The sequence below is a fragment of the Gekko japonicus genome, unplaced genomic scaffold (genome assembly GCF_001447785.1).
Source record: "Gekko japonicus isolate JY-2015 unplaced genomic scaffold, Gekko_japonicus_V1.1 scaffold4651, whole genome shotgun sequence".
In the NCBI taxonomy this organism is placed as follows: domain Eukaryota; kingdom Metazoa; phylum Chordata; class Lepidosauria; order Squamata; family Gekkonidae; genus Gekko; species Gekko japonicus.
In genome coordinates, this window is record NW_015173280.1 from 22,357 (window position 1) to 46,788 (window position 24,432).

Here is a 24,432-nt window from a genome sequence, read left to right on the forward strand (position 1 = left end):
TCATCACCTCCGCTCTCCCTACTGCAGCAAGTGCCTTTTGGCTGTTACTCCACACAGGTCACAGGTCCCCAGGAACAAACTTTCCTGGGATCAGAAATGGCTCTGGGGAGAGGGGAAAGCTGGGACGATCAGTGATCCTTTCATGGTCCTTACATAGGATCCATCCCCATGAGTGTACTCAATAGGAGTCTGTCATTACAGTTGTCTTGATTCTTCTGTAATTTCTCTGGATTTTGAAAGTAACCTACTGTGAGCATGGTATGAGATGTATGCTAGCAATTCAATCATACATGTATTCCTGGTATAACATCTAGCCCCATTTCATTAAAGACATTGCTTTGTATTTTCTACATACGTTGCATTAAAATTTTGTTAATATTTCAGCGGGTCACTATGTCTTGCCCTTACAGGGTTTAAATAGGGATGAAGACACATGAGCAGCAACCTTCCTAAATCTATAAGTAGGTCTCAGTTTCATCAGTGCCAAATCACTTGGGAACCCTAAGTACATGGTCTTAAGAAAGGCAGGATATTAATACAACAAATAAATGGGTCTTACAGATGCCAGAATTCACTGAGATATCCATGTTAAAATGAACTAATGTGCTTATTGAGGCTCAGCATGTTTGCATATTTGAAAATTCACTAAATGTATTAAGATAAAGTATCCAGTTTTTACAAATGTTGAACTTTTCCTATTCATTGAATTGATTCTGTATTACCATCCCTGTTTCCCTTGAATCTAGATAGCAGGATTATGTGTGGATCGAAAATTCTATAAATTTAAATGCCATAGAGATATAATTTGGACAGTAGTTCTGTTCCATGCTTTCTCATAGTAGTGCTGTGGAATTTTAAAGAAACCCGAGTCCTTCTGCATTTCTTTTTCCTGTTTCTCATTGAAAGAGGGAAGACTTTTCACTGACCTGTGGTGACTTTTGTGGACCTAGAGCACTACAGTCCAGTTTTTCTGGACAATATCAGAAGATTATACTGTGCCTTACCTCTCTGTAGCATGCATATATACAGATTGGGCACTGATGAGTTAAAAATGTTAACAGCCATGTTTGTTGTCAGATAATTAAGTCCAGAATAATGAAAACGTGTACTTAGTGAGATTTTTACTACATAAACATGGGTCAATTTGCAACCTAAATCTTTTATTGTGATCCTCAAAACACACCAGTTCCCTTGCCATATCTCCTGGTATTTCCTTCATTGTGCTGAACAGAGTGTTTGCAGCTACAGCTTATCATCGGTGACTTCATTTTTTACAATATGATGTTTTGTCTAAACTTCTTACAGGGGGATCAAGGTAAAGATGGCGTTGCTGGCCCACCAGGTCCTCCTGGACAGCCAGGTGCAAGAGGGCCTCCTGGAGACACAGGAAAAGATGGCCCAAGGGGACCCCAAGGCCTCCCTGTAAGGAGCAGTTAATAGCAAAAGGAGCTGTTGTAAACTAATATGCATGTGTTGGTAGGGGAAGTATTCTCCTCATGATGCATTTCAGCAAATAATCACCAGAGTGCTCTTTTTTTTAACTGGAAGAATGGCAGATTAATGGTCATTAACTACTGAACAAAGATGATTGAGTTGGGGTGTCTCATCTAAGTTTGTTCTAGGAGATCAAGGTGAAGGTAGTGCTGGTAGCCCACCTGTGTTAGTACTAACTATAAGTCCAAGTATACAAAGCCTAGAGATCAGTAGCTTCATATATTAGAGTTAGTTAATGAATAACACTAATCTACATCCACAGTCACCATAACATTGTTACAGTTCCCTTCTTAAAGCTTCTATTCATCTCCGTTGAGTTTTAGGTTTGTTTTGGAAAATGGATTTTCGAAACTCCTTCTTTGTCCATGATTAAATAATTGAATTTGTCTTTTTCTAGGGTGAGAAAGGAGAAGCTGGAGAAGCAGGTATCAAGGTCAGTAAACAGTCCTTGATATTAAATCTAGCCCTAATGAATTCATTTTCATGTACTAAGCATGGGATGATTGCCTAGTCTAGCTCAGTTGTGTGTGCACCATTTCTGCTTTGTTTTTGCTCTGTGTCCCGCCTGCTTATAATAACTGTTGTTTCTGTTGCCTCTGGTTTAATTTGTTAATCCCTACGACAAAGTACAATACCAATATGTACGCTAAGTTTAAAAACTGGACAACAGTTGTTGGACTTAGAACATTGTGCAGAATGCTGAAACAGTTAGCCTAGTCTGCTTTGATGAGCCAGCTTTCTACACTGCGCTATCAGATTATCTGTCGTTAAAAGGTGAGTCTCTTTTCTCAAAGCTCTTCCATGTTCTCCTCTATCCTGTATTGCTCCATGTTTCAAACATTTTTAATTTGGTATAACTTAACGTGTATTCTTAATGATACGATTCTACATTTCCCCATAACAATGTCAGTGGTAAAATGCAGGGCTTTTTTTGTAGAAAAAGCCCAGCAGGAACTCATTAGCATAATAGGCCACACCCCTGACAGCACAGCTTATTGGCATATTAGGCCACACACCCCATGCCTTCCTTTGGCTTGCCTGGGAGCCCAGGCAAGTCGACCCTTGGACAGGCTGGGGAAGGCACGGGGGTCCACTCTCCAGGCCTTCCCTCTGTAGCCACACATGCAGAGGTTTTGGCTGTAGTGGGTGTGGTCAAGTCTGAAGCCAGCTGGAACTCCGTTCCTGTGCGTTCCTGCCCAAAACTAGCCCTGGTAATATGAATGCCATATCTTTTTGGGACATTGGACCTGGGCCTATCTGACTTTTTCAGTCAGTCAAAACTTTTATTGGCATAGATTGAAAAAGAGGAAACAACATAGGAACCACAGATTTTAAATATACAACAACAGTTGTCCCACCAGAGCTTTCACCTTATATTCTCAAACCCTCATAACAATAGAGAGAAACCTCGCCACTGCAATGGTGATAATGAGGGCAGAGATCTGATAGAAGGAAGGATACTAGTTTCTCTTTCTCCCCTTTTCCCTTCCTTTAACGGGTTCCCAGGCAGACAGCGATTCAACAGGTGCAGCTTTCACGCCGCATGGGAACGCACCATTGGGGAGAGCTGCACCTTGGGATAAAGTGGATTGTCTCCTCCTCTTTGCATTGCTTAACTGCAATCAGGGACTTGGGGAGGGGGATTGCAAATGAGGCTGAGAGTCCAGGCATCTCTATGGTGCCACTATTACACTGATGTGCTACATTTGTTTAGCATTTTAGCGCTCACATTAGAACCTTTTTTTAAAAGGACAAGGAAATTGTGGGGGGGGGGTGAAAACGGGAGTGGAAAGAAAGCAGTGTTGTTTGAAATGGCCAGATTGCTTCAGAGACAGCTCATTAAAGGAAGGAAATTTGCTGTGTGAAACCGCTGTCCCTGTATCGCTTCACTCGGAAGTGGACCAGTGACGGATAACATCCGGGTTAGAAAGGTAATGTGAAAAGGGACACACACACACACAAACAGAGAGAGAAGAGAGAGAGAAGCACGGGAGCCTCTTGTCCATGGTGGAATTCCAGCTCATTAGAAAACTGTTTGAACCTACAACATGGATGAACCTAGGAGTTTTAACTAAATCAGTCTGTACTGCACTCCCTAGTGGTGAGGGATCACACCACAGAGAAATGGTTCTGGCACCACTTATTGTGTGGGGCACCAATTTAATTGATGTTTGATATGTCTCCTGAGGCTTTTTGTTTGTGAAAACAGTAGCTGTTCTCCAGTTTTGCAACTCATAGTTATCCATTCAGTGACTGTGTTCTTTATATTATATATTGATTGAAAATGTGTCAGGACATAAAGGTTTTGTATAATTAATAACGTGGGTGACTTCTAAGTATGGTGGACTCTCAGACTGGCTTAAATTAGTTGGATCAGTTAAATCATGCTTCATACTGGAAAGACTAGATACAGTATTCCAGAGCCACTTAATGCAGTATAAGTATTAATATGACATGGCAAAAATTGTTTCATTTTAAAAAATGTGAAATTACTCCCTCAAAAAAGTAATGTGACATAAAGTCCTACAAAAGTTTAAAATGTGGCGATTTTTACAAGCATCACTGCATTCATAAGATACACTAAAAATGGCAATTTGTAATGTTTCCTCCCACATTAGAATAGTCGTGAATGTTAAGAAAATATGATTGTTTTCTATATTACATTATATATTACAAATTACAAATTCACACAGCCTATAAACTGGAAGTGCTATTTATATATACAAAAAGGAAGCAGGCATTCATGTAACTCCCACTATGTCCATGTGGCATACAGCTAGGGGTGGGCACAAGCTGGTTCACGAGCCAAAATTCAACACAAACGTGGCCTGGTTAGGAGTCCCCAAACCAATGTTCAGGGAAGGTGCCTTCCCTGAACATTACCAGACTTTTGCCCAGTTCAGTTCAGCTTTTCAAGCCATTTAAACCTAACAGCTGAGCAGCGTGGGTCTGCAGCTGACCTGTTAGGTTTAAATGGCTGCCAGCCATTTCAGCCTATCAGCAGATGGGCACACCTGCCCCGCTGTTAGGCTGAAATGGCTGAAAGCTATTTCACCAGTGGGTTTCACTTGGAAGCGGGGGGAAGCAAAACCAACTGTCAACCATTCTGCCCATCAGTTGTTAGGTTTATATGACAGCCAGCTATTAAACCCGTCCATTTTACTCCCCCACTTCAAAGTGTGGGGAGATGAAACAGGTGGGCTAAATGGCTGCCAGGCATTAAACCCTTCCCAGGCAATTCCCCCCCCCTTCTCCATGGCCAGTAGAAATGGGGAACTAAACTGGCCGGTTCGGGCCATTTTTGGCTTGCTTCAGTTTGGGAACCAGCCTAAACCAGAATTTTTAGGTTTGTGCCCATCCCTACGTACAGCATCTATATTTGAATGAAGAACAACCCAATTCCCATGATTCTTTCACCTCTTTGTTGAGATAGAAGGATCACAGCATTTGTGTTTGTTAAATGGGAATGTGTGCAGGCCACAAAAAAGTAGTTAAGCATCAAATTGCTATGATGTTTGCTTGAAATGTTTCATGTACACATGTGCTCTTTCTTAGAGAAACGAAAACAATTCAACTGAAATGCATCAGGTACAAGGCACAGCAACTTTGAAAGCTTAGCAGTGCCATCCTGAGCAGAGTTACACCATTTGAAGTCAATGGGCTTGTGTGTGTCATCATTTATCCTGACTTATGGGAACCCTATGAATCAGTGACCTCCAAAACATCCTACTGTTAACAGCCTTGCTCAGGGCTTGCAAACTGAGGGCTGTGGCTTCCTGCTTACGATGACATAGGAAGCCAATAAATACTCATATTTGTGTAGCACCTTTTTGAGGTCTGTCTCCATGAAGTAAGCAATGTCCAAGCTGGAACACTGCTAGTTATGACCCCCATTTCCCAGCAGCCATTTGCAAGACTACAGCAAAAAAATAAAAATTCAACAGCCATTCTCACATGAGTCATCGCTACAAACCACTGATTATATCCATGGATATACTGGATGAAACATTTATCCTTCTTCACGTGTCCCCAGGGCTGTTCCACATGGAATGGGTTGCTGGCATATGACATGGCCCTCCAAGTAGTGAACGTCAGTGCCATATTTCCTCAAGGCAGCTGAGTGTATACAGATGCATGTGTGTTTTTTTGAGCTGTGTTAGCGAGTTAAAGATCTTGCTGCCTTAATGGACCTTATAAAGGCTACCAAGTATTTGTGGCCGAGATGGAAGGCACTTTATGACTAATGCATACTACTCAGTCATAACCAAACACAACATATGGCTACAAGATTTCATAAACATATTAAACTTTATTACATTCCATTGAAAAGGAGCAACACCTCCTTGATGTAGGTACATTGTAAACAAAGTGGCACTGAGCTAACTGACTAGATCTCATTTTAATAATAAAAAAATTGTAGAACTATAGAATCATAGAGTTGGAAGGGATCTCCAAGGTCATCTAGACCAACCCCCTGCACAATGCCAGAAATTCACAACTACCTCCCCCCCCACACACACACACACTCACTGCTGTTCCACACCCAGAAGATGACGGAAAAAACCTCCAGGATCTCCAGTCAAATTGGCCTGGAGAAAAATTGCTTTCTGACCCCAACATGGTGATCATCATTTCCCTGGGCACGTAAGAAAGGGCCACGAGAACTAAGTACTGAGGCAATCCTTCCAGCCCTCCCTCTCATGATCTGCCTAATTTCACAGAATCAGCATTGCTGTCAGATGGCCATCTAGCCTCTGTTTGAAAACCTCCAAAGAAGTCTGCCCCAAATTCTGACTTAGGGCCAGTTTGACTTTTTGGGCGGTGCCAGGCTTGCAGAGTGCCTAGCTGAGCTCTCACCCTTGACCTCAGCAAATATAATGCACTTTTGTATTTCAGTGTCACCAATGTATGTTCTGTTTCATCAGGGTGATGCTGGAATCCCAGGAGAACCAGGGATTCAAGGGCTAAAGGTAAACTTCACTTCTGTGCCTTATTTGATTTTTAATTGTTGTTTTTTGACATAGTGCAAAGCACTAAAGCAGAATCAATGCAATGTTTCTGTCAGTGAATGAAAGACAAATGTTTAATAGGATACAGTTCAGAAAACACAAATAAGAAGATCCCCATGGAACCGTGACATACTTATAGTGTTCAGTTGAGAATCTAAATACATTTGGTGATTGAGAGTCATGAAGCAGTACTGATAATCTAGAACTGATTATTTACAGCAATTAAAAACTAGTCGGGACTGCTTCAATAAAAAGGTAGCTTTTTTAAGGACTTAAGAGACTGAGTTTCATTGTAATTCGTGTTACTTTCAGGGAGAACAAGGAAGTGTTGGGCCAAATGGAGAAAAAGGTACAGATGGGCTCCCAGGGCTACGGGTAAGCATTCATGGAACACAATATTTTGAACAGCAAAAGAAACTGCAAGTTTTTCTTGAACCTCTTTCCTGAACCTTTTCCAACTGCTACAGGGAGAACAAGGAAGTATTGGCCCAAAGGGAGAGAAAGGCATAGATGGCCTTCCAGGACCACCGGTAAGTATCTTGCAGACCGATATTAAGAGAAGTAGAAGTGCTGCCAAAGAAACTCCTTGCACCTCTTTCCTTGAACCTTTTCCAACTGCTACAGGGAGAACAAGGAACTATTGGCCCAAAGGGAGAGAAAGGCAAATATGGGCTTCCAGGGTCACAGGTAGGTATTACGCTCAGCAGTACTAAAATCCTGCTTAGGAACTTTCCTTGAACTTCTTTCATTATAATTCTTTCACTACAGGGAGAACAAGTAAGTATTGGCCCAAAGGGGGAGAGAGGCATAGATGGGCATCCAGGACCACAAGTAGGTATTGTAAAATCCCTGCTTAGGAACGTTCGTTGAACGTCTTTCATTAAACTTCTTTTAACTGCTATAGGGAGAACAAGGAAGTGTTGGGCCAAAGGGGGAGAAAGGCATAGATGGGCTTCCAGGGCCACAGGTAGGTATCATACTCAGCAGTACTAACAGCAGTACAACCCCTGCTTAGGAACTTTCCTTGAACTTCTTTCATTAAACTTCTTTCGCTACAGGGAGAGCAAGGAAGTATTGGCCCAAAGGGAGAGAGAGGCATAGATGGGCTTCCAGGGCCACAGGTAGGTATTGTACTTACGAGTACAATGTGTGTGTGTGTGTTAGTTAAGTGCCATCAGGTCACCTCCAACCTATGAATTCAATGTCCTCCAAAACGTCCTATCATTAACAGCCTTGCTCAGGTCTTGCAAACTGAGGGCCATGGCTTCCTTTATAGAGTCAGTCCATCTCATGTTGGGTCTTCCTCTTTTCCTGTTGCCTTCAACTTCTTCTAGCATTATTGCTTTTTCCAGTGCCTCTTGTCTTCTCATAAGTACGTAGCCTCAGTTTAGTCATTTTACCTTTAGGCAAGAGTTCAGACTTGATTTGATCTAGAACCCACTTATTTGTCTTTTGGGGCAATCCATGGTATCCATAAAACTCTCCTCCAACCCCACATTTCAAAAGAATAAACTTTCTTCCTATCAGCTTTCTTCATTGTCCAGTTTTCACACCCATACGTAGTAATAGGGAATTTTTGTTGTTCCATTGCACAGTTGAGTCTGACCCCATGGACCACATCATGTCAGGCCGTCCTGTCTTCCGCCGTCCTCTGGAGTTTGCTTAATTTCATGTTCATTGCATCGATAACACTGTCTAAACATCTCATCCTTTGCCATCCCCTTCTTCTTTGACCTTCAGTCATTCCCAGTATCAGGGTCTTCTCCAGTGAGTGCTTCCTTCTCATTTGGTGGCCAAAGTATTTGAGCTTCAGCTTCAGTATCTGGCCTTCCAGGGGACAGTCAGGGTTGATTTCCTTTAGGATTGACTGATTTGATCTCCTTGCAGTCCAAGGGACTCTCAAGAGTCTTCTCCAGCACCATGAATTAATTTGATCTTGGTCGCCAGAAATAAATCCATACACTTAAGGATCTTTTCTAACTCTTTTAAGGCTGCCCTTCCCAGTCTCAGGCTCCTAGTGATTTCTTGGATGCGGTCTCCCTTTTGGTTGATGATGGAGCCAAGGAATAGAACATCTTTAGCAATTTCAATTTCTTCATCAGCTTTAAAGTTCTGTAACCTCACAGTAATCATTACTTTTGTCTTCTTGATGTTCAGTTGTAATCCTGCTTTGCCACCTTCTGCTCTCACCTTCATCAGTAGTCATTTCTGTTGGAGTGAGCAACTCAGTATGCAAGGAAATTGGGGGATGCTACATCACCCTAAGTGTGTATAGGTGTGATCTCCTTGATTGAGATGCCTCTCTTTGTCTTAACCTGGGAGCTGCCATCCGACCCCTCTTCCCTCTGATGAACCACCGCCAGACAACCATAACTACAGAGCTGCCGTAGGCAAGCTTCTATACTTAGTGATGACAAGATGACCTGACATTGCAACAGCTGTAAGTACATTATCCAGAAGGGTTAGCACACCCACCATAAAGGATTGGACTGCAGTTAAAAGGGTGATGAGGTACTTAAAGGATGCTGCACACTTTAAACTGAGACTGCCAGCACCTAACAATTCCACTGTATTGGGAAATGCTGATGCAGACTGGACTGGAGAAAGATCAGACCTAAGATCCACTAGCAGTTATGTATTTTTCTATGTGGGTGGTGCTATAAGTTGGGCAAGTCATAAACAAGAAATTGTTGCCCTCTCAGGCAAGTTGTCAAGTGACGCTACTGTCCCACTGAGAAAATGACTGCAGACATATTTACCAAACCGCTACCAAGAGACAAAATACCAAGGCCTGCAGAAGAACCTGAACACTGTAAACCTTGGCAGCATACAGAGTCAAGAGGGAGTGTTGGAGTGAGCAACTCAGCATGCAAGGACATTGTGGGACATTACATTACTCTAAGTGTGTACAGGTGTTATCTTCTTGAATGAAATGCCTCTCTTTCTCTTAACCTGAGAGCTGCTCTCCTCTCTTTTCTCTCTCTCTCTCTCTGTCTTTCTCTCTCTCACACATACACACACCTCATATGGCCTTCCATGGAGACACATGTCTCTGCAGGTCCCTCCTGTAGATAACAATGCCCTCATACTCCCACACACATGATGCCAGTCAAGGTGGCCATTTGTGATAGGGAATGTACTCTTTAGATTAGGCTTCTTTCTCTTTTTTTCACTGCACCCTGAATGTGAACTGGATCTACAAGAATAATATAAATGTATCTTTTTCCCAATGTAATTCTTGAGAGATTTATTTACTGCACTCAATATCACGCTTCTATGACTGGCCAAACTCTGCTATATTAACCAAATATCCCAATAGTTTCAAGTCTTCACCATCTTCTACCAGTAATGTGGTGTCATCTGCATATCTCAAATTGTTAATGTTCCTTCCACCAATTTCCACTTCACCTTCATCTAAATCTAATTCAGCTTCCCTTATGATACTCAATTAAGAAGGGATAAGGAGATAAAATACATCCTTGTCTAACCCCTTTGCCAGTTGGAAACCATTCTGTTTCTCCATATTCTGTCCTAACAGTAGCCTCTTGTATGGAGTACAGGTTGTACATCAAAATAATCAGATGCAGTGGCACACTCATTTCTTTTAAAACCAACCATAGCTTTTCATGATCCACATAATCAGAAGCATTGCTGTAAACTTCTTATCTTTTGAATTCTGTTCTTTTTTAAAATACTTGTATTTTTAAAGTTTTTATCTAATTATTTCCAATTTAACGGCTGTGTACCTAGAGTATGGTATCCAACTATGTTTTTAACTGATTTATGCTGGTTACATACCAAAAAAAATTCTAACTAAGCTGTAATCTATGAAACACAAGCTGATTTTCTTCTGAAATTCTCTCATATACTCCAGTAACCAGCGTAAATTTGCAACGTAAATTTCTCTAGTGCCTCTTCCTTTTCTGAATCTAGCTTGAGCATCTGGCATTTCTCATTCCATATATGGTAACAGTCTTTTTTGTAAGATGTTGAGCATCACTTTACTTGTGTGAGAAATTAATGGGATGGTCCAATAGTTGCTGCAGTCTTTGAAGTCTCCTTTTTTTGGAACTGGAATGTAAATTGAGTGTTTTAAGTATGTGATCCATTGTTTTGCTTTCCATATTTGTTGGGACAATCTTGTTAACAGTTTGATGGACTCAGTTTCTGTGGCTTGGAATAGCTCTATTGATTTTCCATCTACTCCTGTTGATTTGCTTCTCCTAATTGCTTTTAGTTCAGTTTTCACTTCACTTTCTAAAACTGTAGTTTCTTCTTCAAAAGATTCTTCTTGTTAGTACTTTGCATTTCTGAAAGTAGTAAAATCCCTGTTTATAAATGTTCTTTGATCTTAAACATCTTTTAACTGGTATAGGGGAACAAAAAAATGTTGGGCCAAAAGGGGAGAAAGGCATAGATGGACTTCCGGGGCCACAGGTAGGTATCGTACTCACCAATAGTAAGAATAGTAAGATTCCTGCTTAGGAGCTTCCCTTGAACTTCTTTCATTAAATGTGCAGGCAGCTTAATCCATATAATTTCCTCATAAGGGATTGGGGGAGCGAAAACCTACAAAATGGGCCCAGCCATGGGTATACAGCTTTTAGGTTAGAATCTAGTTTCACAGTGTCGTTATACTGATAAGCAATAAGTCTAATCAAAGTCTAGAAATCCTTGGTTTTCTGAAACCACAGCTGGACTGGCTTCAAACTGATATCCCATACCTAGGAAAAGTTAACCTTGCAGCAGTTACTAGACTCAATGTAATAACTCTAAATTTCTTAGGAGTCATAGCAATATAGTTCAGTAGCAACATCTCTGGCTTGAATGGAACTGACAAAGCAGTTCTGAATCCTTCCCCTTTTACCACCTATCACTAATCCCCAAAATGTATTTTAGGTGTGTTTTAAGAGTTTAATCTTTGTGATTTCACAGCAATACACTCGAGCATAATACTCAATTAAGAAACTAGTACAAAGGTTTGAGATAATTTAGGGTTGCCAACTCTATGTTGGAAAATTTCTGGAGATTTGTGGCTAGAGCCTGGGGAGATCAGGGTTTAGGGAGGGGAGGGACTTCAGTGGGGTATAATGTCACGGAGTACACCTTCCAAAGCAGCCATTTTCACCAGGGGAACTGATAGCTGGAGATCAGTTGTAATTCTGGGGATCTCCAGGCCCCACCTGTAGGTTGGCAACTCTAAACATTCCCAAGGAAAGATCACAGTGCCGCATAAGACCAGGGCAGCATGCCTTGCCAACTGTGCTCCTGAGCCAGGTAAGGACAGTGTCATCCAACACCATGACATTTACTGGATACTCATTGCAGAATCTTCTAGAAACTGTTTTGAAAAATGTTCTTTTTTTAACTTTCTGGAAAGGATGAAAAACTTCACTTTTTCAGAGGATATTAATCTTGCTTAAACTTTGAATTTGTTTTTGGATTTGTATTTTGCTGCTGTTTTATACATTTGCTAGGAATAAGGCCCGTTGTGGAAATAAATACAACGAGCTCTAGAAAGAGGCTCAGGGAGAGTGCCCCACCTTGAGCTCTCAGTGTCAATTTGCTGTGGCGACCTCAGCAAGGTATACTGACAGAGAGTCCACCAGGGGAACTGATCTCTGCCACCTGAAGAGCAGTTGTAATTCTGAGTGATCTCCAGCCCTCACTTGGAGACTGGCAACAATGGTTCCACAGGAGGAAAAGTACAGTCTTTCTCTGTAATGGGGACAAAAGCAGCTTACATCATTCTCCTCTCCCCCTTTTGATCTGCACAACAACCATGTGAGGTAGGTTAGGCTGAAAGTCTGTGACTGGTCTGAAATCACCAACTCAGCTTCCACAGCAAGAACCTGGGTCTGGCAGACCCTACTCTGAAGTGCTAACTGCTACGCCACACTGCTTTGGTGTTGCCTGGTATCACAACTGAACTCCAGACAGCAGATCTCTGTCTCCCACTGGAGAAAATAACTACTTTGGAGGGTGGCCTCTATGGCATTCTGTTCAGCTGAGGCCACTCCCCTCCCTAAACTCTGGCTTCCATCGACTCTGCCACAAAATCTTCAGGAATTTCTCAACCTGGAACTGGCAACCCTAGTCAAGACTGGCCCCAATGAGTTTTCTCCCAAAGGCCAAAATAGGCATGGAAAGGGTCTTTTACTGACAGAACCAAGCTTGGTTGCCTAGCAACAGGCACTGAGTGGAAAGTAGGGTTGCCAGCTCTGAGTAGGGAAATACCTGGAGATTTGGGGTGTGGATCCTTTTGAGGGCAGCGTTTGGGGAGGGGAAGGACTCAGCAGGGTATAACGCCATAGGGCCATTTTCTCCAGGGGAACTGATATCTGTCATCTGGAGATCAATTGTAACAGCAGGAGATCTCCAGGTCCCACCTGGAGACTGGCAACCCTAGGGGAAAGTCAGCCACACAGCAGGAGGTTGAATGGCTTGACAGCTGCTGGCCCACGCCAGTAGCCAGCCAGCCATGGAGGAGACAAGCAGGAGAGACAGCTGTTTTGGCAGTTTATTCTGTCAGCGAAGTGGCCAAGCTGGCAGTGGGCGGGGAAGAAGAGAGGACCCAGCACTCAGCCAATGGCACATGAGTACTCTTGAGTGGCGGTTGACTAGCCAATGGCTGGTGGAGCACACAGCACAACCAATGGGAGAGCCAGAAAGTGCCAATACGTAGGGCAATTATATATAGGATTAATTTTATTTAATTTTATTTTCAGACTGTTTTGAATGCACAGAACAGCAGTGTATAAATGTTTTATGTGTTTACTCATATTATTTTACAAGACCTGTATACCTTTGTTCAGATCACAACAAATATTAAAAACAATTAAACCATGAAATCATAAAGCATCATAAAATCAAGAGAAGCAGCACAAGGATAAGCAACATAAAAATGGTTCACATCTCACAATCTAATATTAAATGTTCAAATAAAAAATATAGTCATAATTAGGGGCGGGGAAAAAAAATTCGGCCAATTCGGATTCCGACGAATCATGCAGAATCAATTTTAGCTGGCAGTAAGACTCCCGCATGTCAGTTTCGTCAGTAGAAGCTGATTTGGGAGTCTTTTGGCCAGCCAAATGTCAATTTCAGCCCCATTATATCCTATGGGCCATTGAAGTAAATGGCGAAAACGTTGGGTATATTCTGGGGGCTGGAGGGAAGAGGGTTTGAGGGTAGCTGCTGGAGCCTCTCCCCAAGATACCCACCAAGTTTCAAGAACATTGGACAGGGGGTCCAATTCTACGGGCCCCAAAACAGGTTGCCCCCATCCCCTCCATTGTTCTCTATGGTGGGGAGAAAGTTTCTTTTTCCCCATGGTGCTGTTAGTGGCTGGGGGGGGGTTGAGGGAGAGACTCCAAATTTTCAGGGTAGCTTCGGGAGCCTCTCCCCAAATGAACCCCCATGTCCCAAAGCAATTGGACCAGTGGGCTCAATTCTATGGGCACCTAAACAGGTTACCCCATGCATGTAGCAATTGGCTGAATCTGCCCCCTCCCCCATTGATCTTTTTGGGGTTTCTGTGTGGCAATTCGGCAGCAAGCCGATTCAGATCAGAGAACCTGAATCGGCCCACAGCAGCCCGAAAGGGGCCCGAATGAACCGAGTACACATCCCTAGTCATAACCTGCTCCTATGAGGAACTAAGGAGGGACAAGCAGACTCCATGTAGCAGCGAGTTCCACAACATTAGGGCAACTATTAAGAAGATTGTCATCTTGACAGTCTTACTTCTACCTGAGATGGCCTCATTGGCAGATCACAGAGAGTGAGAAGATTCATAAAGAAGTAGGTGTTTTTCATGTACCTTGGACAAAAACAGCATCTTAAGTTATGTCTGTAAATATTTAAGTAAGCAGTGCAGTTCATGGAATAAAGGTGTAATATGTTCACACCCCAACAGTCAGATGGCAGCATTCTGAACCATTTGAAATTTCTGGGTACTTGTTAAGGGCAGCCATTGTAGCAGTCTAACCGGCCTTCTTTATGGGCTCTGTGGAGTCATGCACAGATTCTGTGGATTCTGCACAGAAGCAGCCTTGGAATATTCTAGAACTCCAACCAAAGAATAGGTGAACTCTGAAACTATTTCAAAGACTGTATTGATGGTGAAGTAAGACTTCTTCCAAAACCACTACAGAATAGATGGAAGAATAACCCTTCAAATAGAATCATAGAATTATAGAGTTGGAAGGGACCTCTAGGGTCATCTAGTCCAACCCCCTGCACAATGCAGGAAATTCACAAATACCTCCCCCTCCACATCCGCAATGACCACTGTTCCTCACCCAGGAGATGACAAAAAATCTCCAGGATTGCTTCCTGACCCCAAAGTAGCAATCAGCATTTCCCTGGGTGTGTAAAAAAGGGCCACAAGAACTAAGCACTGAGGCAACCAGTCCTGCCCTCCCTCTCATGATCTGCCTAAATTCACAAAATCTGCATTGCCGTCAGATGGCCATCTATCCTCTGTTTAAAAACCTCCAAAGGAGGAGAGCCCACCACTTCCCGAGGAAGCCTGTTCCACTGAGGAACCACTCTAACTGTCAGGACGTTCTTCCTAATGTTTTGCCGAAAACTCTTCTGATTTAATTTCAACCTGTTGGTTCTGGTATGACCTTCTGGGGCAACAGAAAACAACTCCACACCATCCTCTAGATGACAGCCCTTCAAGTATCACCTCTCAGTCGTCTCCTCTCCAGGCTAAGCATACCCAGCTCCTTCAACTTTTCCGCATAGGACTTGGTCTCCAGACCCCTCACCATCTTCGTTGCTCTCCTCTGGACATGTTCCAGCTTGTTTATATCCTTATTAAATTGTGGTGCCCAAAACTGAATACTCTAGGTGAGGTCTAACCAGAGCAGAGTAAAGGGGTACCATCACATCTCCTGATCTGGACATTTGAGGTCTGTTTGATTAGACTTCGTTTGAGTTGCTTGCCACTTGTTGACCCTCACATTTAATTTCCAGTAACTTCTCAGAATATCAGAGGTCACTTTATTTCTACAGTTTTATACGCAAACATGTTAACTGCTTGACAGTCAGCTAATGGTTTCCTGAGGATATCCTGGGAGTCTTTTGGATCCAGTAGCCAACAGAGGTGGACCATCTTGATAGGTTCCCCATACTTGCAGAGATTAGGAATATGTATAAATAAATACATTAAATCAAACTCTTCTTCAATGTCCTTTTTGAGAAGGGATTACGAATGATGCATTTCCAGCTCTACATTAATGTCTTTATATATTATATGCAATATAGACAGTGAAATCTCAGCACATCCATGGATTGCACCATGAGTCCACCTTCATAATTAAATTGACAGATTAATATGCCAGCAAACTGAACAGTTTTTCAAGCCTTCTTGACTCAAGCAAACAGCCTATGGTATGCTTTGTTAATTTTCCTCAGTGAAAGAGAAGGTGGAGATCACAGCAGGTCAACAGGAAGATACCCTGAAGCAATATTCAGTTCATTGGTGTGCTTGTTGGTGACTTCTGTTATGAAGACAGGAAGATCCAGCTGTGAACACTCATTGAATTTCACATCTATCTTCACACTAAGATGCAACTTTTTAGCACTGGTTCCATAATTGTTCATGAGCCTTAGCCTAGAAATAAGATAATTATAGCAAAAAGGGGGGAGATAGCTTTGTTTATGCAAAGCCAATTTAACCAATTTGCTACTCTTTTATTATTAGTCTGTGCTTCATGGAATTTGCATCCAACCATACATCACTCTTTGATGTATCATGGCTTTTTTGTGCATGAGAAAGTCCTCAAGTGTTCTCCTTCCAAAATGTGATGAAAATCATGATTTGTAATGCTGATGTGCCAGATGTTGGATTGTTAGTTGGGGGGGTGTGTGTTTGTTTTTAATATTTGCCATGTTAATTTTATAGTTATTGAAAAGTGGCTTGGCTTTTTAGCAATGTAGTGTTTGTAATGTTAGAAGGGTCCCAACTGTCTGCAGGAGGTTTTAGTGCCTTGTATCGGATTTGGCTGACGTCGCTAAATTGTTTTAAATCTTTATAAGCTGCTGCTGCTTGTGTAGTGCTCCTGAAGTCACATTGCATATTGATATTACTGTTGTTGAATTAATAAACATTGCTTGCTTTCAGGGGGAACCTGGTGAAAGGGGAGCAGATGGACACATTGGGCCAAGGGTATGGATTTTTTTCATCCTTTAACTCACTGAAGTATATACTCAGTCCTTAAGGAACTTTATTAGTTTTATGTCATTAGGATGGTGCTGAGAAAAATGTATGCTTTATTATACAGGGAAGACAGCAGTAGATTGCATTAGATAAATCTTTGAACATTTGCTGTCAGACCAGCTCAACTGACAGCCATATAAATATTCAGCAGAAAATTATTTCATGGGAATCGGTCTTCTTTGACTTTTGTTTGAAGACATATAGTTGGGGATGGATAGTGGTGGTGGTGGTGGTGGGAAGTGCTGTCGAGTCACAACTGATACGGCAACCCTGTAGGGTTTTCAAGGCAAGGGACGTTCCGAGGTGGTTTGCTGTTGCCTTCCTCAGCATAGTGATCCTGGACTTCCTATGTGGTCTCCCTTCCAAATACTAACCAGGGCCAACCCTACATAGCTTCCAAGGTCTGACGAGATCAGACTAGCCTAGGCTATCGAGGTCATGGCAGGGATGTATACTAGTGATCAATACTCCCTCTAAACTGTGAAGTCTTGTGAGCAAAAATTCTACTTTGTGTGCTACTGGCATTAAAGTTGTGAGTGAGTGATTTGGCTGCTACATAAATTAGTTTGCTCTGGAGCCATCCTTCCTGAGCTAAGACAAAAATGTGTTGAAAGAACTCCCGAAATTTGGGATTGGATAAAAAAGTTACTTTTCATGGTTGAAATGGATAAAATGACAAGAAAGCTTAAGAACCTGGAAGCAGAAGAATTTTTTGCAGATTGGAAAGACTTTAAGGAATACTTAGAGAAATATTGGAATGTAAGAAACAACTTATCTTGCTTTGGTAACTATTGAAAAAAAAGAAAGAATGATATTTAGATTAAGCTTAAATGTATAAGAACAATAGATAAAAGATATGTTACCTGTAGAATTCGATTAACGAGTAAGGGAGGAAAAAGGGGAATATAAGATGTGGGCTGGAGGTTGGAGCACTGTGGGAAGCCAGAAGGGGTGAGTAGTTAGAAGAAAAGGATATATGACAGCTGGTAAAGTGATGTATGTTTGACTTATTAATATATCCTAATAAAATTCTCTTTAAAAAAAATGTGTGAGCTGGAGGCTAAAAAACTGTGAGCTAGCTCACACTAACTCAGCTTAGAGGGGACACTGCTAGTGATGGCTATTTGACAGGCTGTTGAGAATCCTTAATGACACTTTGTGTGACTAGTCATTATCTTTCAAATGTTTGGACACCGAGAATCCTTTCATAGTAAAGGAGCAGCTCTAAAATCTCATATCGTGATATAGATCCGGGTGGGCAGCCGTGTTGGTCTGAAGCAGTGGAACAAAGTTTGAGTCCAGTGGGGCCCCTTTAAGACCAACAAAGTTTAGATCAAGGTATGAGCTTTCGTGTGCACGCACAGTTCCTCAGACAAAAAGGATACATTTAGACATCTATTGCCAATTTTGACATATTTATTTGCCTCACTGTTTCCCCCCGGAATTAAATCCAAACAATGATAACCTTATAAACAGCTTATTATTCCTGTTTGCATCTGTTAAAACGTTTCATTATGTTGTATGCCGATTTGCTCTTCAGCCTCTGCCTTATATGTGTGGACCGTTAACTTCCATTTCAGTGTATCTGAAGAAGTGTGTGTGCACACAAAAGCTCATACCTTGAAGGAAACTATTGGTCTTAAAGATGCCGTTAGACTCAAACTTTGTTCTGTGTCTTGGTATAGATCCAATGACTTCAGTGAGACTTGTCTATAGCAGTGTAGATGTTGCATGGCTCTTCCTCCAATGGATAATAATAATAATTTGATTGGTAGAATTAATTTGGCTTTTTAAAAGCATATGAAAAACAGTACATTTTGTCTTCACCTCAGTATTATTAATTACTTTTCTTTGCTTCCCCCCCCCTTTTAATTTAACAGGGCCCTCCAGGCATGAAAGGAGAACAGGGTGATACTGTAGTAATTGACTATGATGGCAGAATCTTGGAAGCTCTCAAGGTAACTTCTGTGCTATAATGTAATAGTGCCACTTCTGATAGAGTGAATTGATCGACCACGATTTGTATACAGCCAACTTGGGGGGGGTTTGTTGTTTGTTCGGGGTCCAAAGAATCCATTTGCATGTATGAAAAGGAACTGCACCTGCACACTGATATTTTTGTGACAGTCATACAGCTAGTGAGGAAGGCTGCTTGTCAGCAGTGAAGGAGAATCAGTGGCAAAGGACCTTGAAACAAGAAAGATGGAGACAGAATAGCAGTACAGGAGGAAATGATACCTGGTGGTTCTGTAATGAAGTGAGGTTCAGATGTGGTGTTTTCTGTACTGTCTGTACCAGACTAGTGCAGTTGTTCTTCTGGTGCTATGTCTCCATATCTTGATCCCTATGTTGGTTCCATATGAGTGAAAACTAGTGAACAACAGCAATAACAAAACCCTTCACTGTTCATCGTACTGACAGCCAAACTGTCTCTAGCAGCAGCTGCAGACAGCTGCTGGAACAACTGCAGGCAAGTTCAGGGACATCTGGAGAACCTTTCAAGGGAGAATCAGGTATGGTTCAGTTATGGCTGCCTGTATTTTTTACACTACGATGTGTGTTATGTGGACAAACAGCTCCTCCAAGTGACTCACAAATGAATTATCAGGTAGTTGTTCTCTAACAATTTGCAACTTCAGTCTATGAATGAAGACTGTCAAGAAATTGATAGCAGTATGGGTGAGGAGACATTTAACCACATTCTCTGCAGATACAATTGTCTAAATGGTATTCTTTTTCTATTGAGAAAAGATCATGTTTTAATCTTCCCATTTTAGCTAATGTCAAAACAGTTGAGCAGCATAAATATTCAGTTCCAGATGCAAATGAAAACCACCCTAATTGTTTTATAACAGGCTGCAGGGAAACTCAAATTGACGGTAATTGCTGTATGCCAGATGCCTGCTTGAATTGGTTTGTCAGAATGGCCTAGCATGCAGTTGGGTGCTTTGAATTTTTGTATGTGAGATCTTTAGAAAGTTTTGCCAAACATTTGGTTTGTATTAATGAAATAGTGACTGATAATCCCTGAGCCTGTATCCCCTTGCCCCACGTGATTGATGTATGTCAAGCATACTGATGATGAAACCACGAATGTTTTATTTGCTTTTTTTGTACAGTTCCTCTGGCTTATTAAATCTCAAAATTGATGCTGCAATAATTTGTTTTCTGTATAAACTCATTGGGCATAATTTGAGCACATGCTTAACTCTTCCACTGAAATCAGTAAGAGATAGATTATGCCCATTGCTGTTACCTTGGGATAATGGAGCTACAAAGGGGTGTTCTCTCTTTGCAGTGCCTTGAATGTATGTTATGGGAGAGAGTAGCCATACACTTTCAGTTTGGGGCTTGGGGGTGGGATTGAATTATTTGCACCTGCATTATTCTTGGTTTGCAAATCATGAGGTTTTTTTTTTAACAATTAGATCCTGGCTACACACTCAGTTCATCATGTGAAAAATAGCCAAGTAAGCCAGGTTCTGATTGGCACAAGTTCTGACAGCTTCCCCAAAGACAGGTGGAGAAGGCTGGAGGGGGTTATAGAGATCCTGGCTGCTTTTCTGCATTGTTTAGCTGGGATTATTTTATTGCTTCTTAGCACCTAATAGTCCCTGCTCCCCCACCCATCCAACACCCCAAGTAGCATTGTCGCTGTCTTAAAAACTTTACTGTTTGATCATTAGAAGATGAGATGATGCATTGTTATTTCAGAAATTTAATCTAGCTTTTAAACAACAATGCATAGATAACTTATTTTCCTTTGTTCTAGGGGCCACCAGGTCCTCAAGGGCCACCGGGTCCTCAAGGTTCCCCAGGACCAAAGGTTGGATTTTGTTCCCTTTACACAAAATGCATATTGCTCTGTACCGTCTACTGTATGTGACGGCACTGCAGTTAGTTCATATGCAATTTTTTTGTTAATGGTATTTGCTTTTGAAGAAGTATGGAGATCAGAGTTGTGGGTAGTGAATATCAAGTTTCAAAGATTAACAAGAAGCAAGTTATTAGATTCTTAAATACTGCAGCCATTAATACGTCTTGTTTCTCATTGTAACTTCTTAGGTAGTATGAACTGGGTTTTCTCAGTTAGGTACTTATAGTTTACAAGCAGTCCTCATAACTCTAGAAGTCCGTAGTGATTGTTACAAAGATGCCATGATTTATGCTGAAGAAGCATGAGTACTCAAGTCTAGCAAATTTTATCTTTTTGTGTTTTTGTATTTCCTGGCACACCCTTGGTCAGAATTTAAAGGTAGAACTTCATGTCATTTAGTCTAATTTTCAGTTAGGAATGAATATTGTAATGTGCTATGAATTTAAAGGTAGAACTTCATGTCATTTTGTCTCATTTTCAGTTAGGAATGAATACTGTAATGTGCTATTATATTTGTAGAAGTTCAGAGTATTCTCTGTGGAACAACACAAATTCTGATTGATTCATTAATAGGCAGTCCCAAACAAGAGTTATTTATGCCCTTCCACACCCATTACCTTTAATGGACCTAGAATGGTGTAACTTTGTGTACGATTGCACTGGCAAGTTGCATTTCTGTTAAAATCCCCTACGCTGTTTATGTAGTTTAAACTATTGGTGATGACAGATGTTTAACGCAAGAAGAATGGACAGTTCTTTGAGGCAATGTTATTTTGGGGGGCTGATTCTGGGTTTACTTATCATCCTAATCTATTCTTTATATTTTCCCTTAGGGGGAGCTTGGGTTGCCTGGTCCACCTGGGGTTGATGGTGAGAAGGTATATTTATTTTAATATTAAATAATGTGGATGAAGTTTTATAACAGGAAAGAATTTCTAGGGAATTACTAAAGTAGTGTAAATCATTTCATTTTTAATATCAAGTATGGACACATTAATAATTTTGCAAATATTTTCTTCAGCTCGTCTTCTCTCTTCCTCTGTTGTCTTTTATATAACACTTGTTATCTAGTTATTCCATCAGGCATTTTGAATTTATGTAGCAAAATTTGTATCTTACCATGTTCACATGAATATTCTGAATCTAAATACAAACTTGTCTCCCATTGTAGAAGTTTCCACATTTATGGGTACTTGCTGAATAAGAGTACCTAGGCCACTGGAACTAATTCACAGAGAATTAAATTATTATTTATTATTTATTTGTTTGTTTACACAGTTTATACCCCACCTTTCTACCCTCATCAATGTTTCCTCTAAGCTATGGAGCCCTGTGAGCAAAAATGCTACTTTGTGAGCTATTGGCATTAAAGTTGTGAGCGGGAGATTTGGCTGCTGCATCAATTAGTTTGCTCTGGAGCCCTCCTTCCTGAGCTGAGACAAAAATGTGTGAGCCGGAGGCTAAAAAACGGTGACCTAGCTCACACTAACTCAGCTTAGAGGGAACACTGACCCTCATCAGGGCCATCAAGATGGCTAACACATTAACAATATACATAATAAAACACATCTTAAAAACCATTAAAACCAAACCAAAACACATCATTAAAACAAATAAAGCCTAGCTAAAATGTACATATAAAAGCATAAAAACAACAATTAATACATAGGGTAGGAAGGTGGGGACATCACTGAAGAAATGCTGGATGAAACAGAAAAGTCTCCACCTGTTGGTGGAAGACAGTAACAGAAGGGGACAAGCAAATCTGCCAAGGGGAGTTCCAGTGTTTTAGTGCCCCTACTGAGAAGGCCCTCTCCCAGATTGCCACCTGCCTAATTTCAGAAGGCGGGGGCACCCGAAGCAGGCCTTCCAAAGATGGCTGCAGTGATGGGGTAGGTTCATAAGGCAGTAGGTAGTCTTTCAGGTATGCTGATGCAAACAATATAGGCAGGGGTCATTTTGTAGAAAAAGAGGTGCAGGAGCTCATTAGCATAACTTATTTGCATATGCCACACACCCTGATATCACCAGAAGTGTGTCAGAAGGCAACCCCCGCCGCTCAGGCTTCACTGGACTGTTTTGGATTGCTAGCTATTGGGGGGGGAACACACATCTGCCCTCGCAGAGGACGGAGAGCTTGTACCTGAATAAACCTTGGTCTTAAAGGTGCCATTGGACTGTTATGGATTGCTAGCTATGGGGGGGGGAGAACGCACAGATCTGCCCTCACAGAGGAGGGAGAGCTTGTACCCAAATAAACCTTGGTCTTGAAGGTACCAGTGGACTTTTTTGGATTGCTAGCTGGGGGGGGGGGAACACGCAGATCTGCCCTCACAGAGGAGGGAGAGCTTATACCTGAATAAACCTTGGTCTTAAAGGTGCCATTGGAGGGCTGTACTAAAAAGAAGGACAGGATTGTCCATTGGAAACAATGGGAGAGACTTGAAGGCCTATTGGAAATAATGGGAGACAGGAACAGTGTTCCCTCTAAGCTGAGTTAGGGTGAGCTAGCTCACAGTTTTTTAGCCTCCGGCTCACACATTTTTGCCTTAGCTCACGAAGGAGGGCTCCAGAGCAAACTAATTTATGCAGTAGACAGAGCACTCGCTCACAACTTTAATGCTAGTCGCTCACAAAGTAGAGTTTTTGCTCACAAGACTCCACAGCTTAGAGGGAACACTCAAGAAGAGTGGCAAAGCAAATGCGGAATGGATTTTCCATTAAGGTCTCTGGTCTCAAATACACTACTCTGGGACTGGAATGACAGGCCCCACAGTGGAATGATAGCTTCTGGGGGTAGCAGATGTGTCTGGGGACTGGAATCACAGGCCCAAGAGTGGAATGACAGCCACTGGGGGTAGCAGATTTGTCCTGGGACTGGAATCACAGGCCCCAGGGTGGAATGACAGCCCCTGGGGGTAGCAGTAGTGTTCTTGGACTGGAATGACAGGCTCCAGAGTGGAATGACGGCTCCTGGGAGTAGCAGGAGAGTTCTGGGATGGGAGTGACAGGCCGCAGAGTGGAATAACAGTCCAGGGGTGTAGGAGATGTGTCCTGAGACTGGAATAACAGGCCACAGAGTGGAATGACAGCCCCTGAGGGTAGCAGCAGTGTTCTGGGACTGGAAAGGCAGGCCCCACAGTGGAATGACAGCCCTTGGGGGGAACAGATGTGTCCTGGGACTGGAATGACAGGCCCCAGAGCGGAATGACAGACCCTGGGGGTAGCAGGAGTGTTCTGGGACCAGGGGTATGCATTCAGCTATAGCCAAGCCAAAAAAATACCCCAAAAACACCCTGTTGGTATACCTGAACCCAAAAAAGCCGTAATTATCTGGGTTTTTTCGGGTTCATTTTATATATTGAAAAACGTCCTATTTAAACCTAACACAGCCTGGGCCGCCAGTCAGCTATTGGGCTTAAATGCCTTTCTTTCCCTCCCCGATGTCGGTCATTCCAGTCTCAGAACACTCCTGCTACCCCCAGGGGCTGTCATTCCACTCTGGGGCCTGTCATTCCAGTCCCAGGACACATCTCCTACACCTCTGGGCTTTCATTCCACTCTGCAGCCTGTCACTCCCATCCCGGAACTCTCTTGCTACCCCCAAGGGCCGTCATTCCACCTTGGGGCCTGTCTTTCCACTCTTAGAAGACTCCTGCTACTCCCAAGGGCTGTCATTCCACTCTGGGGCCTGTGATTCCAGTCCCAGGACACATCTGTTCCCCCCAAGGGCTGTCATTCCAGTCCCAGGACACATCTGCTACCCTCAGGGGCTGTCATTCCACTCTGGGCCCTGTCATTCCAGTCCCAGAACATTCCTG

General features: G+C 42.2%; 1 protein-coding gene across 1 annotated transcript in view; it reads left to right on the forward strand.

Annotated features, from left to right (window-relative positions):
- Positions 1-24,432, forward strand: part of LOC107120193 (collagen alpha-1(XXIII) chain-like) — a gene marked incomplete at its 3' end in the record, with an annotated part of 65,054 nt that overhangs the window by 15,788 nt on the left and 24,834 nt on the right. Inside the window, exons 5-16 of the mRNA XM_015422840.1 lie at positions 1,306-1,422; positions 1,892-1,927; positions 6,420-6,464; positions 6,816-6,878; positions 6,971-7,033; positions 7,408-7,470; positions 7,562-7,624; positions 16,639-16,683; positions 18,615-18,692; positions 19,590-19,613; positions 20,507-20,560; positions 21,445-21,489. Coding sequence (XP_015278326.1) covers positions 1,306-1,422; positions 1,892-1,927; positions 6,420-6,464; positions 6,816-6,878; positions 6,971-7,033; positions 7,408-7,470; positions 7,562-7,624; positions 16,639-16,683; positions 18,615-18,692; positions 19,590-19,613; positions 20,507-20,560; positions 21,445-21,489 — 696 coding nt within the window. The remainder of the gene's footprint in view (positions 1-1,305; positions 1,423-1,891; positions 1,928-6,419; positions 6,465-6,815; positions 6,879-6,970; positions 7,034-7,407; positions 7,471-7,561; positions 7,625-16,638; positions 16,684-18,614; positions 18,693-19,589; positions 19,614-20,506; positions 20,561-21,444; positions 21,490-24,432) is intronic.